Source organism: Callorhinus ursinus, unplaced genomic scaffold (genome assembly GCF_003265705.2).
Source record: "Callorhinus ursinus isolate GAN/ISIS: 27379988/994484 unplaced genomic scaffold, GSC_fseal_2.0 scaffold25, whole genome shotgun sequence".
Taxonomy (NCBI): domain Eukaryota; kingdom Metazoa; phylum Chordata; class Mammalia; order Carnivora; family Otariidae; genus Callorhinus; species Callorhinus ursinus.
The window spans coordinates 15041514-15056979 of NW_027397087.1; the positions used below are offsets into that span (position 1 = coordinate 15041514).

The 15466-nt window shown below is 43.2% G+C and overlaps 1 protein-coding gene across 3 annotated transcripts in view; it reads right to left on the bottom strand.

Moving 5' to 3' along the window:
- FBN1 (fibrillin 1) overlaps nt 1-11221 on the bottom strand; it is a 224411-nt gene extending 213190 nt beyond the window's left edge. For all 3 annotated transcript variants that reach the window (XM_073876962.1, XM_025884184.2, XM_073876964.1), the window contains exons 1-2: nt 11047-11221; nt 10069-10413 (exon numbers count right to left, since the gene is read on the bottom strand). In XM_073876962.1, coding sequence (XP_073733063.1) covers nt 10069-10232 — 164 coding nt within the window. In that variant the 5' untranslated portion in view covers nt 10233-10413; nt 11047-11221. The remainder of the gene's footprint in view (nt 1-10068; nt 10414-11046) is intronic.
- Between the last annotated feature and the right edge of the window lie 4245 nt (nt 11222-15466).

Sequence of the window (15466 nt, forward strand, 5' to 3'; positions counted from 1 at the left end):
TTCCAGTGCATCCCTCTAAATGTTTCTGTAGGAATCTTTTCTGACATCCAAGTGTCTTTCTTTTGTGCCCTGACTCCTCCAAAAGCCCTCAGTTCCCTGAAGAGGCTAGTTAAGGCCATAGGTCACCTGGAGAAAGGGGGTAGTCATTTGTATCTGTCAGGACCCAGCACCTGCTCTGTCCCCCCCCCCAGATCCCTGGTTGATAAGACTCTCCACCCTAGAACTTTCTCCCAATTCTCTCCTCCTACCTCCTTTTTCTCCTTCCCTCTCCTAACAAAATCCTTACCTTCTTTTCCAACATCCTGAGACTGCCAAGTAAAAATTTAACATTTTACTTAGAATTTATTTTTCTTAAGGTCTTAAATCTTATTTGGTATTCCTATCATCCCTATTTTATTTATAGCTCAGAATTTTATTTATAACTTCAGAAGTTATTGAAAGTTACTTGCAAAAAGAAGGAACATGATGATGATGATGATGATGATGGAAGAAGAAGGAGAAAATGGTGATGAGAAAGAAGAAAAAGAGGAAGAAGAAGGAGGAAAAGGAGAAGAAATAGAAAAACAAAACAAAACCCTGTCCCTGGAATACATTCCCTTGATAAATAGAGATATTCCTATACTTCACTTCAAAACCACAAACTTAACAGTAGACATAATGTGTCCATAGGGCCCCCATAAATCCTGTCTCCCAATACCAACATCATAAAATGGTTGGACTATATTTGGACTTAGATGTGTTTGGATACTTATATATGAATGTAAGTATGACTGATGGTCTAGGAATTCACAACCCTTCAAAACACTGAACCAAATCACTTGTCTAATGGAGCAGCTCTCCTAACTCGGAGCCTGCTTGCCGTCTGGAATACATCTCTGGCTGGGAATGGCGGACAGAGGGAATTTTCCTCTCTCCCTTCCGCCCTGAAGGGCTGAATAAATAGACTCAGTGATAATTTCAACAACAAAAAAAAAGCCACTTGAGAAAGTGGTAAAGTCACAAGAATTTAAAACTAGGATTTGTTATAATAGAGCAGTCCAACTTTGACTGTATTTCTAATCCAGTTTTATCCTATTAACAATGTGGCTACTCCATATATGGCAGAAATAACAGAGTTCAGTTAACTACAATACTGACTATGGGCAATTGCATATGTATTTTTATGATCAATTATAACCCCTGATTCTCCCCCCCAAATGTTTCTGAGGCAAATTATACCAACAGATAGATAAATATGAAGCTATTAATAGAAGTTGAAAGCAAAATCCCATACAGAAGGAAGGCAAAACACACCAAATATTAAAGTTAATAAATTAAAGTGATTGTGCATTAAACTCGTTCCTGTGTTAGAAGCTAAAGGAAAAAGGGGGGAACGTTAGGTGTTTTATAATTCTTATATGTGAAAAAACAAAATTTGCCTGTTTATTAGGGACTATAATCTTATTCATGGGGTTTGCCAGTCCTTTAAATGCAGAACCGTGGACAAGTTAAGAACACTGTCCTTAACATTAATCTAACAGATCATGAAGACACATTGTTCATGTTGCATTTTTCATTCTGAAGTTACAGTAGCAAAATACAATGCAGCATCTTCAATGTAGAAGTCAATCTGACAGGATCAAGGTAGGATTAAAACATCTGATTATCCTTCTCAAAAAACTAATCCCTTACTGTGGTAGCTAGTCTCCAAAGATGTCCCCCCAAAATGCCTCCCCTCCCTGCAGACACATGCTGCTCCACACACCAAGAGGTAGGGTTTATGAGTCCATTCCCTTAAATCTGGACAGCCTGTGACTTGCATGGAATTCAAGGTCATACCACTCCAGGCTATGTTTGAAGAAAGTCTGGTAGCTTCCACCTTTGTGTTCTTGGGATCCTGAGCTATACTGTAAAAAGTGTGGCTATACTGCTGGAGAGTCCTTATGGGGAGGCCACGTGGAGAGGGAGACAATCTGAGACCATATGGAGAACTGAGAAATCCAGCCAACAGTGATAACACATGAGCCCATTTGAGCCCTTCCAGCTAGCCCTCAGCCATTCAAGTCAGTTCTGTAGTCAACATATGGGGTTAAAGCATGTGACCAGGTGTCAAGAGGCTATTGTTCAAAATCCTGCTCCAATAGACACTTACCCTGGGCAAGACCTGGTAGCTGTACCTGTGGCTCAGTTTCTCCATTTGAAAAAACACACTCAGTGGCTCTAACCCCAGGGACAGGCCCAGGCAGGAAACTGCAAAGGAGAGCTTTAAAACCTGGAAAGCACCCAGCAGAGCCTGACAAGTGGCTCTTTGCTTCCTTTATTCCCCTGCTCTGTCCATCCATTTAGATTAACCACACCAAAGTAAACATGGCTGCAGGTGCCAGTCCATGGAACCAGAAATACACGTGAAGAAGTCATCTTGCTCACTCCAGCCCCATCAGACATGTGGGAAGCAGAGACAAGATTCCCCACTGTGCCCTGTCCAAAATCCTGGCCTGCAGAATCATAAGAAACAATAAAATTGTTGTTGTTTTAAGCCACTAAGTTTGGGGTAATACGTTATGTAACAATAAGAAAATCAAAACACTCACAAATGAAAATAGCTTGTTTCCTTGTAGTAGAGGGACTAGGAAGGGTTCGTTTCTCTTCAGTTTCTCATTCATGGTGCTGTAATGTTTTTACGTATAATTAAGGTACATGGAGGTGTACATCCTAGGTGTGCCCTCCCGTTTGCCTTTCCTCTTGACCAACCAAGTGGTCAAGTGCTGCTCGTGTTACTTCTGGAACACTACTTGAGCCTCCTTTTCACCCCCTCCACCACTCAAGGTCACCATCCACTCTCACCCTGACTCCTCTATTAGCCTCCCAATCTCCCTGCCTCTGGCCTCCTTACCCTCTAAACCACACACTTGTGCCCAGAGCTGCAAAGGTCTGATATGTTCCCATCTTAGAATCATTTTCATCATCCTTACCTTTCACAACAATCAGATAGTAATGTTCTGTGTCCTTCAGTCTCTCTCCCACGCCTAACAGTGTCATGATCTATGGAAAGGCACACACAGTTGCATACTGCACAACTCCAGGGGACACTACATTCCTAGGCTACATTATAAACTGTTCCCCTTGAAGTTGTGCAGTGCAAACCCCACCCAACTGTACTCAGTGTCTCTCAATGCCTTCACACCTTTCGCTTCATGCTTTTTCCACTCAAATTTTTCCTTATTTCTCTCCTCTATTTCCTCCAAGCTCTAATTTATATCACTCGCCTTACCCAAGGAAAATTGGCCAATCAAAAATTGTCTATTGAACGCTTACCATGTGCCCAGTTCCTCAGTATCCCTAGTGGTAAATAAAACATGAACTCTGTCTTCAAAAAGTTCTCAGTCCTAGTAGATGGTCACTTAATTTATCACATAGACCAGAGATCAGCAAACTTTTCCTGTAAAGGGCCAAGTAGCAAATAATTCAGTTTCTCCAGCTCTAGTTTGTCTCAACTACTCCACTCTGCCACTGCAGTATGAAAGCAGAAATAGATAATACATAAACCAGCCGGCATGGCTTTGATTCAATAAAATCTCATTTACAAGAACAGGCAGCTTGCTCCACAGTTTGACAACCTGATAGACTTTCACTGTAGTCTTTTCTGAAGAATCCTGTTCCAACAGTGAGGCTTCCCCTTGTCATGTGACTGCATCTACCTTCAAAAGATGTTGAGTCTTTCCCATAGCAGTGATGGGAGAAGATTCTGGGGAAATGAAGATACCAAGAGTATGGGAGAAAGAAATAAACTTACCAGGCACAAGATTTATTATAACTGGGAAGCAGCAAGATAGATTGGTTAAAAGCACAGACTATGAGGCCAGATTTCTCAATGCTTACTAGTATATGTCCCCGGAGGAATTACTGAAACTCTGCATCCCTCAGTCTCCTCACGTATTAAATGGACAAGTAGGTATAATCTTTCTCATAAAGAAGTTATACATTAAATGAATTAATGTATGTAAAATGTAATACTGAATGATATATCCAGAACTTGCTAATCGTTATTACCATTTTTATTGCAATTTAATGTAAAAACTACATTATATTAAGGGTTCTGAGCTTATAAAAGTGGCCAAGGTAAAAAATGAAATGGGAAGAATTAAATAACTTGTCATGTTGGTAAAAACTTAACACATATCAATTTCCCCTGAAAAGAGAAACATCCCTTGCAACTCTAGTCTGAGAGAAAGTTTTCACCCAGGACATGAGAACAAGAGATTCTGAATGACATCATGAGGAAGAAAGTGTCCCACTCAGAGACATGGGCAATGCAGAAGGAGGGTACCTGTGATGGTTACCTGCCCCCCGGTGAAAGTTCAATTATAATACTAAAATATAATATATGTGCCATCCAAAGACCCCACCAACTCTGACATCCTCTAATTCTTTCTGTGTTTTATTAGTGTCTTTGTAGAAATGCTAGAGAAAGTTTCTTGTTTGACAAATATTAGCATATTATTTAGCCATAATTGGGATGTGTGAACTAACACGAAGGAATATTAGGAATTTTAAGTGGCATTTTACCAAAGTCTTAGTCCTGCATTTTGAAATGAAAAACCAAAACCATAACTACAATTAATGGAGAAAGAAAATTCAATATTAAGAATTTGTCCTTAAAACTCAACCTTTGTGCACCTCAGTTCTTACAGCTGTAAAAGCTAATAAAAGACCCATCCCATAGAGATGTTGTGAGCATCAAATGAGTTATCATATCTAAAACACTGACAGCAGTACCTGGCACATAAATGTCATCTAAAAGTTACCTATTGCTGCTACAATTATTGTTATTTGTTCTTCCTTAATCCTGCACCCCATGCCCTCTGCTACCTTTCCACTGACTCCTGGTTCCCATGATGCATCTGATTCTCTTACCAAATGTGAAGCTCCCCCTAGGCTACAGGCTGGATGTCTCTGGCATTCCACAGAGCTAAATTCAGGCTGGCATTCAATCAAGGCTTCCTGAATTAATGAACTCTTTGAAATCCCATCTAATGATCAGTTAGTGTTAAAATGCTTTTGATAGGATTCCTGCCTTTGATGATTTTGTAATCTAATGGGAAAATCAAACTTAACAAGGCCTGCCATATAATTCAGGCCTGATATATTAATTGATTTCAGCTTTCTTAAAAAAATTTCATGGAAAAAAATTCTAAGTTGCTTGAATAGGCCCATTTGTTGGGTTAGTTTCTAGAAGCTAAAAAATTGTTAATGTAGTTTATTTCTATTTCGAGAAAATATTTAAAATCTTATTTTCACATTATAAACAAAGGCTAAGCTGTTTGGTTTGTTGAAAGAAAAAGCAAACAAACTCTCTGTAAATATCCTAATAACCGGTTCAGTATTTTGCTTGATAAGCGTCATTGGCATAATACTCTAATCTTTTTAATCATCAGCTACACAAGACAACAAAGGAATGTTTCAATGTTCTTTAAAATTCCTAATAAGCTTGGAGGGATGTCTGTGCTTCCATTTCCATGAGCTTCAACTTCATCTCACTGTAGGCTGATGTATGTTTTAATTAATTTGTGATACCAACAACTTAGGCATTTTGTAAACAACATCTATGTCTTAAATTCTAGAAAGTGAGTCACATAAATAAGTATTTTGTCTCCATCTTCTCATTTAAAATGTGCAATTGCTAAAAACTTCTGTTTAAGAATATCTTGGCGGGTGGGGGCACCTGGGTGGCTCAGTCAGTTGAGTGTCTGTCTTCAGCTCAGGTCATGATCTTGGGGTCCTGAGGTCCAGCCCTGCCTCAGGCTCTCTGCTCAGTAGGGAGTCTGCTTCTCCCTCTATCTCCACTCCTTTCCCCACTCATTCACACATGCTCGCGGCTCTCTCTCTGCTAAATAAATAAAATCTTTTTTAAAAAAAGAATATCTTTTTCTAAATGATATTGCAATATTTTAGCCTAAGCTTTTCACTAAATACAAGGACAAACCATACCACTGCAGGAGTCTTTTCCCCATATTTAATTATTAACCTACCTGACTTCAGATGAAGTCTTAAAGTCCTCTTTGTAAAATAAATGGACTTCATAAACTCTACAGAACTTTTTCTGTGTTCCCTGTTCTAGTTCTTTATTTTAATAACAGACTTCTGTGTAATTAATCCCTTGGAGCCTGCCGTCACATAATCTACCCTGTGTACGAACTGTTCCATGTGTATTTTTCTGGTAACAAGACCTCTGGAAAAAATAAACAAATAAACAAAGACCAAAAAGAAAATCACGCACAAGGGCACAAATTGTGTGAAATATACCCCATCTCATACACTCATAAACCAGGCAACAAGGATAGAAATTCTCAATCCATCTTATCAGAGATTTGGGGAAAAGGAGTTTCACTCTAAAGAATTTTTTCCCTGTGACAGGAAACTGTAATATTACCTTATTTGAGAGCTAAGGCAATAAGGCAATCTTAAATAAATGGTTCCTAACTACTGCTATTCAAGCAGAGCTGTATGTTGTTTTTTTTCTTAATTGAATTGTCTCCCACACTTTTTGCCTAATCACAGAAGTTAAGAATTTAGCTGAGAAAAATTCCTGTGAACTGAAATCTGAACAATAAAGCTAGGATTTTATTATTTCTCATAAAGTCATTTCACACATGTTAAGCAGTGCCCAAAGGAAAACTACTATACATTTATTATTTGAAAACATTTTTTAAACTTGCAAAATTCTCATTTCAAAATAGAGAAAAATGCAATTTTTGCAGAGTGAATGGGGACCACACTCATTCCATAAAAAAAAAAGGATTTCCTGTAAAAACAGAAATTGGCAATTTAGTCTAAGAAAACACAGCGAAAGCTGGGAAGAAACTTGAGGATGCTTAAATTTCCACTGTGGAACAACTTCTGCTGCCCAGTGGGAAGGAAAAAAAAAAAAAACACCTGCAACAGGATGGGAGGAGAAGAAGACAAGCTAGGACTACACTCCCGGAGAGGAAAAACAATGAGGCAGGTCCCTAGTCCATGAAGCAGGGGCGCTAACAGGAAAGGAATATATATATCCCAGGAAGAATACCAAGGCAAACTCTGCAGTCAGTCACCTGTCACATCAGAGAAAGACAAGAAGTCAGTATTTGTGGAAGAGACGAGACCAGTGCATGGGGAAATATTAGTGAGGTGCTGAAAGTTGCTGCCACCAACTGGGCATCAGGCAGACTTGGGGTTACAAATCACTTTCACGTCATTAAACTGTGCATTTCCATCAAAATGGCAAACAGGTTTTACCGTAGTCAAAGAGGTTAGTTTTGAAGCTGGTAATATTTTAACTAGCAAAAATAGAAATTTTAAGCAATAACTGGAAAAACGTTACACACAACTGCTTTTCCTGATGATTTACACAGCAGGGCATGGTTAAAAGACTTATTCATGTGAGACTGTAATAGCAATAAGCAGAGAGAATACCTTTTAAATGCTATTCAAATTCAAAATCAGAATTGGTACTTGTTTCAAATCTATGGGAAAACCTTTCATGCAGATATTCTACTTTTATTTGTGCCACATATAAATTTGCACATGTACACACACAGGCGGGTAGAATTTGGGAGTAGCAAAAAAAAAATTAATATATCGAGAGAGCCGTCATTAGGGAACTATTCTAGCCACGTTATGGGATTCTATACACAAGAGAATGCACAAGGTACATCCATATGAATGAACAGATGGATGCACAAAAGATATACAGAAGTGAGCAAGGTTTAGAACAGCATGTACAGTATATTGTATGTATTAAATAGGACACACACTATACATATACATACACATGTATATGTATATATTATGCATATGTATTTGTATATGTATATAATGCTTATAATAGATCTACAAAAATATACACGAAAATGGTGTCTGAGAGATAAGAGGGAAATTTTTTTAATTGCACATCCTTTTAAATTATTATTTTTACCTCCCCAAATATACATATGTATATGTATATATATAACCTGATATGAGAATTCTAAAAATAAAAATTTATATTATGAAGATTCATTATTATATTAGTATGGGATATATTACACTGTAAATGTTAATTATAATTATTTTTTAAATCTTTATATATGTAAAATCTTACAGATAATGTGAGAGTGAGGCATACTCATAATTACTATTCTACTAATAACACCTTTTTAGGAAGGCTTTATGAATAGTTTGCAATAGCATAACGTCTATGTTAGTGACCAAAAACTATGAGGAACACAGAGAGGTGTTTCCCTATAATCATTAAAAAAGTAAAACCCAAGAGAAATAAGTGCTGGTGTGAGTAAAACTAGCCACATTCTGTTAAGCAACAATGTAAAGCTTAGTTTCTGTTTTCACACTGAGTTGGTGCCTCCCAAGAAAACAGCACTGGTTGGTGATAGCACATAGAGATGAGACAAATGTCTGGAGGGGCCTAACATCTCCCTGCAGACTTTCATCCCCAAAATTAAACCCCCCCTTCCTCTCTTTCTATAGTAGCAATGCCATCAAGCTTAGCTATTAAGATAATATATCTAACAGAAATATATATTTTTTAAGGAAAAATGTTAGACTAATGCAGGTCCTTTGAAGAACATATGAAAATCAGAGTTTCAGTTCATCTGTTGAACTTGCTTGCATGGGCCTTTCACACAGCAATGAATGTCTGCTGCCTGATCAGAATCAGGCTTAACATGATAAGCAAATTTCCTTTCCAACACTGTTGGGAGTCCTGGATTTATTTTCCACAAAGGCCAAGATGGAACTAAATTAATCATAACTATTTCCTGGGGCCAGAAAATCATGCATATTTTACCACAGCCCAAGGGCTTGGCCATGACCATCACCTTGTCCCTCCCCTGGTCTAGACCAAGACTCAAAAACTGGTCCATTCAGTTTACTGAACTTTTTCTTCCTACACCTGGGCCATACAAACACAAATTTTCCTCCACATATATAGTTAAAAACAGCCCATAACAAAAAGGAATAAAGGAAATGTTCAGCCACAAAATCAGATTGGACACCATCACCTGGTGACTCAAGATCATATAATCAAGCGACAGAACTACTCAAAAAGGAGCAACAATGAGAATGAAAAGAACGTAATAGAAAACGTCTGTGTATGCATACTGTCTGGGCTCATTTAACAGACTCCTCCAAGGAGATAAAATGGATCATTTTAGTAAGCTTCTATGGAGGCTTGAATTTAAACAATCTCACAAAGACAGATTTTTCTTTCAATCTGAACAATTTTAAGGAAAATGTATTCCCACCCTTCTTCAATTCAGGGAACTGACAGTCCTTATACAGTCAACCTGCCTAATTTAAATATTTCCTGCTGAAACATTTCCTGTAATAGGGACTTAGGAAGCCAGTGAAATGCTCAATTGCATGTACATAACACATAAACCACTGGTTAAAAACACCACTTTAAGACCGGCCACAGAAGCATTACTACCCCAATGAAATGAAGAACCCCTTACAACCTGAAAGAACCCAAGTTCTCCAAAAATTTGCCCTGCTCTGCCTCCAGGGTAGACATCGGAAAGGCAGTATCAACCCGAAAATTCAGTCCCTAATTTTAGTAAGCATAACTCAGAAGAGAGCCAACCCTTGACAGTGTCTTCCCTGACTCTGTCATTAGAATTCCTTTCTTTCCTTGCTCCCTTACCAATAGAGCATCTGCAAAGGTGCCCACAAGGCAAGCACTTTCCCCTAAACACAACCGGAATTGGTAAGAAGGGGAAGGAACGGGCTTCTCTCCGTCTCTCAGTCGCAGCTCCTCCCCTTCTTCCTCAAAGAATCCTTCTCGCCTCCAAAAATCGGCCGCGACAATGGCCCAAGATTCCTTCTAACCATGACATCGCCTCTAAAGCAGAAATCTTTAAAGAGCAGAAGCAAAGTGATTTAGCCTTGAACGGGGCGAGGGCTGGACACCCCCTGCACTTCTAAGGTGCCCCCAGGAGATCTTGTCAAGGATCCTTCTGGTGTGGAGAATCGACCCTGTCAGTTCCCTCCGGATCTTGATACTCGGGAGAAGAGGGAGGGGAGACCCACACCAAAGGAGCTGGCCCGTTCCATTACCCTTTAAGCGCGTCGTGTCCGCCGCCGCCTCTTCTCTTGGCCCGGCTGGCTCTGGTTTCCTTCACGTTCCCAGCCTCCAAATTGGCGTCCGCCCCATGGCTCGTGTAGGACGCTAAGAGCACAGTAAATCCCAGGACGACCTCCAGCAGCCCTCCTCGCCGCATGATGCCGAGCGGCCGCCGGCTCCCGCCGCCTTTCGCCGCGCCCCGGGCTTGATCCGCGGCCGCCGCTGCGCCCTGAAGCGCGCCGCGCCGCCGGGGTCCCGCTCTCCCGCCGCCCGTCCGCCGGGCCGGGCTCCTCCCGCCTTCTCCAGGCGCTGCTCCCACTTCAGGCGGCCCCTGCCAGCTGCAAGAGACAAATCGCCGAGGCGGGGGAGACGTTCAGGACACCGGGATGCTGAAGCCTTGGGGTCCCCATTCCCGAGCCCAGCCCGAGCGCCGCCTGCGCGTGGCGCAGTTACTTTGGGTAAGTGAAGACCGTTTGGTCCACAGCTGGCTGAAAAGCCCAGGCCCCCGCCGGCCGCGGCTCCAGCCAACCTCTCGGCCTCCCGGACGCCGCCTGAAAAGCGCGTCGCAGAGTACCCATGTCCCGAGCGGTTCTAAACCCCGGGGCCAATTTGCTGGGTTTATTATTTTTTTTAATGGCACAAAATACGCGCGATGCGCGCTTGAACGCCCCAGCTTCCCTGACTGTCTTCTCCGCCAAGCCGCGGGGCTGGAAGCCTGCCGCGCCGTCCCCGGCCGGCTCTGGGCGCTGCCACCGCCCGCCGAGCATCTGACACGGAGCCCGACACCGGGAGCCCCGGGCCAGGAAGCTGTCAGGCAGGGGAGGGCCAGCGCCAGCTGTGGACGTTCCGGGACAGCCCCTCACCCAGTCCCTGTCCCTGCCCTCAGCGCGGCGCAAACGCAAAAGCCTCCGTGGCTGCAGCTCCAGCCCCGGTGGCCGCCCGACCCCTGATGGGACCCTGGCTGCACCCACTGGAGAAGCGGTGGCTCCGGCTCCCGAGGTGGCGGCGGCTGTTCCTCGGTCCTGGCCGCAGCAGCCGCTGCCCCGCTCCGCCCGCAGCTGTCCCAGCTGTGGCCGCCTGTCCGCCTGTGGCACCCACAGTCTCTGCCGCGGCTCCCGCGGCCCCCTCCTTTCCCCACCTCTTCAAGTATCGTCTGCGCAGCGGTTTCTCGCGAGAGAAATACTTTTTTAAAAAAAAGAAAGAAAAAGAAAATGACACCCCCTCCTACATCCCCCTCATCGCCACCCCACCCCTCGGCCCCATCCATCCTCCCTTTCCACTCCCCTTTGCCAGCCACTGCCTCGGCGCGGGGGCCTCCCTCGCTCGCAGGATTAGCGCAGCTGGGAGGAGGCGGAGGTGATCAGGTTCTGCCCGGCCTGGGATTTTTCGTTTTGGGGTGAGGAGCTGGGGGAATGGGAAGAAGTGGAGTAGCGGGTTAGCTCTCTCTGCCGCTGGGAGGTCTAGACCCGAGATTAGCCTCTCCGGTGATCTGGGAAGCCCGGCGGGCACGGAAGGCTGTGCCACCTGCACCAAGAACGCACGTTGGAGACGGCGGCCCCGGAGGCCCCGGCGACCCCGGCGCGAGGGGAGACGCGTCCTCACTGCCCGCGCCTCCCTGGCGCCGCCTCACTGCGCCTCTCCGGCCCGGCACGCAGCGGGGACCTGAGTCCCGGAGGCTGGGGCAGGGCGCGTCGCGGGCCATGGCACCGGTAGCTACAGGGGCTGGTGTGCGGGGGTGGAAGGGGTCTCCGACGCTGCCACATGCCCCCTGGGTGTCGAGTGCCCACTCAGGGCACTGCTCTTCTGAGGCTTAGGTCAAGCCACCCAGGCTGATCCAAGATGCTGCAAGTGCCTGAGTGGAATCCCTCTAATTCACAGGCCTGTGAATGTTGGAAGTGGAGATTTGGGATGGGGGTGGTGAAGGGATGGTCCTCCTGCCCAGCCTACAGCTAACTAAGATTGGGCTTCTCCTAGCTCCTAGACAATCCTAGTTCACCTCCCCAAACACACACACACACACACACACGCACACACACACACACACACACACACAGCCTCTCCAGGACAAGCAAGGCACAGTGTCTTTGGAGAATACAGTATTTATGGCATCCTTATATGGATAAGGCTCAGTGTTGCCTATACTCTGTAAAGGCTTGGGAGGGCAGGAAATCGCACCCTGGGCCCTGGCCGCTGTAACTGGAGACCCCAGAAAATCCCCGTGTGGCAGCCACAGCCGTCAAGCCAGAAGTAAGAGCTCAGCACAAACAGGAATCCTGTTGAAGGGGGCTTTCCTTATTTGCAATTGTTTGTGCCTAGATAATAGGGTATAGGGACCTGGGCAAGTTATTTAACCTCTTTCCGATTGCCAGATGGAAATAATAATGTTGACCACACAGAGTTATCATGGCCATGATGAGCCTGCTGAACAATGACAAGTGAACTTGGAAGATTGAAAACAGTGAAACTGTCAAAAATATGAGCCCATTTAAAGTCATAGTTCTAGAAGTATGTGGTGCTTAAGGTCTCACCTGTAAAACTTCTCTTAGCAGATTTATGAATTGGAGGCTTGGTCACACACTCTTGGTTGACATTCATCCAAGATGTAAATTTACTGAGCACCACCTATGTACCAATTGGTGCATGACTGAACCTGGCTCCATGGTGAGCAAGGCAGAAATGTGTTTTCCTTCACACAGCAGATAGTCTACAGGGAAACTTAACTTGAAAAAAATAATGATCCAATTGTTAAATGCCAAGAGGAAGAAATACTGGGTGCTTGCTTGGAGGATATATAACAGGGTGACTTGACCTAAGTTGGGACTGATCAGGGAAGGCTTTCCTGGGGAAGCGATATTTAACTTATGTCCAAACACTTAACTGGACTTTACATATGGTAGTGGCTCTCAACCCTGGCTATACAGAATGACCTGGGACCTTAAAAAAAACAAAACAAAACAAAACTGACAGCACGAACCAGCCCCCCGAGTTCTGATTGAAATAGCCTCGACTGGAACCTTGATGTGGGCATTTTTTGTTTTTTTAAGCTTCCCAGGTACAGAAAGGTAAGGGAGTTGTTCGGACAGGGAAGACGATCTAAGCAGAGGAATCATGGCTCAGGAGAAGCACGGCTCTTGGAGATCCAGGAAGCTCCCACAGTATTCTGGACTGTTCTTCACCCTCTGAGGAATCTGGAAAATCTGCCCACTTTCCCTACACTCCAGCAGCATGTGAGACACTAATCTCTCTTAGAATCTTCCACTTGGTGACATGATGCACAGCAGCAGCTGAACACAGGCTTTTCTAAGGCTTTTGCCCACAAAACAAAGAGCAAACCTGGGTGCCCTGGAAGCCCCCTTCCAACATTTCTGAACAATTCTATTAGGTACTCCTAACTCAACTCCAAACTGCCTTCCCAGGTTTTATCTCTAAGGGAGAGATTTAGATTAAAGCTTGCTTCTGGCCTGTGCCCTTTTTTCCCTCTGCTTTTCCCCTTGGCTCCCCACTTCAGTAGAGCAGAGGCTTTCTACTTCCTCTTCATCTTGGTTGGGAGCTCCACACCCCACACACCGCCCTTTTGGGGCAATAAGTCTCATGGCTTAACCAAAAGGGGGTAAGAGAAAAAAAAAAAAAAACAACCCTGATCCCTAGAAGACAAACGCACTTCTAAATATGTAAGAAATATCCCTGTTGTCTAGGCAATCTACATATATTAGAGTAGCATGTTACCAGGAACAAAATTTGGTTAACAAATACAGAAATTCATGTCTTTGCAAAAAGATTTTCTTGATGCCAGTTGATCCAGGAGCCACTCTCTTTTAAACTCATTACAGTTTATAATACTGTTTGTAAAATAAGTCCAGGCTAGAATTCCCTTGTTCCTCCTCTGCATTTCAAAGGATTCTCACCCATTGTAAGAGTATCTTCTCAAATTCCTGTTGTTCATGAGGAATTTTTGCTCATGATGTCTCTCTTGTTCGAACTTCATTGCACCTAATTGAATCAGTCACTTAATGTATTAACTGTAATACATAATTAAAATATGTTTGTGTGTGTCAAGCACTATGTCAGGCATTGACAATGAGAATATTTACATATTGTTTGGGTGAACTATAACTTTTTTCTGTAATTATTGTACTGATTCTCCCTAGCTGGATTACAGACCCTTAAGGACAAGGCTGTATTCCTTATTCAAGGAAATTTGTACGGTGTCCTGAAAACTGTTACAAAAGATAACTACTTTGTTGGCTGCTGTTTGATCATTTAGTATTCTGGCTTCCAGACCACTCTCATTACTCTATATCTACTGAATAAATATCTGTGTCAGCAATCTCAGTCTACAAGAAAACTAACTCTGGATAATTTAAACAAACAAAAAAATTGCTTAATGTATTATCAGGTTATGAGATGGCTCATTGAACCTGACTCTGGAATAAAATGGGAACTCATGCAGTTCTGGGTAGAGGCAGCAGAAACAAATGGAGAACCTCTTCAAGGTAATACTGTTTGTGTGAATCAATTCCAACCATTTTCGTCCTTCTGCCACTTCTCTTAGGGTTCACATTCAAAGGCTAGGGTCCAACTGGCCTAGCTAGTTTAAGGAACCTGCCCACAGTACTAGTCAGGGGATGATGGAGCATCCTGATGCATGTTCCTAAAAAGATGCATGCCATGGGAAAGGGGTTACTCCATAAAGGATGACCAAAACACTATTACCCAAAACTGGGGGCATTTATGCTTGTCAGACACACACACACACACACACACACACACACACACACACACACACACAAAATGTCCAGATGTCCCTGTACCACCTCAAGAGCTTGAGTTTACTGAGATAGAGCACTTCCAAGAGCCTAAGAAGAATACTCTAAAATCAGATTCTAGGTCTTTTATTGAAAACTAAAGCATTACTTTGTGAAATGAGTTAACTAGAACTTTCATGCAGCCCCAATTCTCTCCATTGATGGTGGCAAATAGATCCTTTATAATACAACCAGTCATAGCATCAAAAACTAGCTTTGGACTCACAGTGGAATACTGCTCACATTGTAGAATTTTGAACTTACAAAAACAGAATGCATATATAACAGCTACCAGAAACCATACCTACTTACATCAGACAAATGATACCAAATCACATACATCACCTCATTTAATCCTCACAATTTTTATGGTAGATTGGAAAATACGAGCACAATATTTCTTATCATCTTCCATCAAGAAATAGAGACTATCAGGTGCCTGAGTGGCTCAGTCGGTTAAGCATCTGCCTTCAGCTCAGGTCTTGATCCCAGCATCCTGGGATTGGGCCCCGAGTGGGGCTCCAGTGCTCAGCGGGGAGTCTGCGTCTCCCTCCCCCTGCTCTAGTGCTCTTGCTCGTTCTCCCTT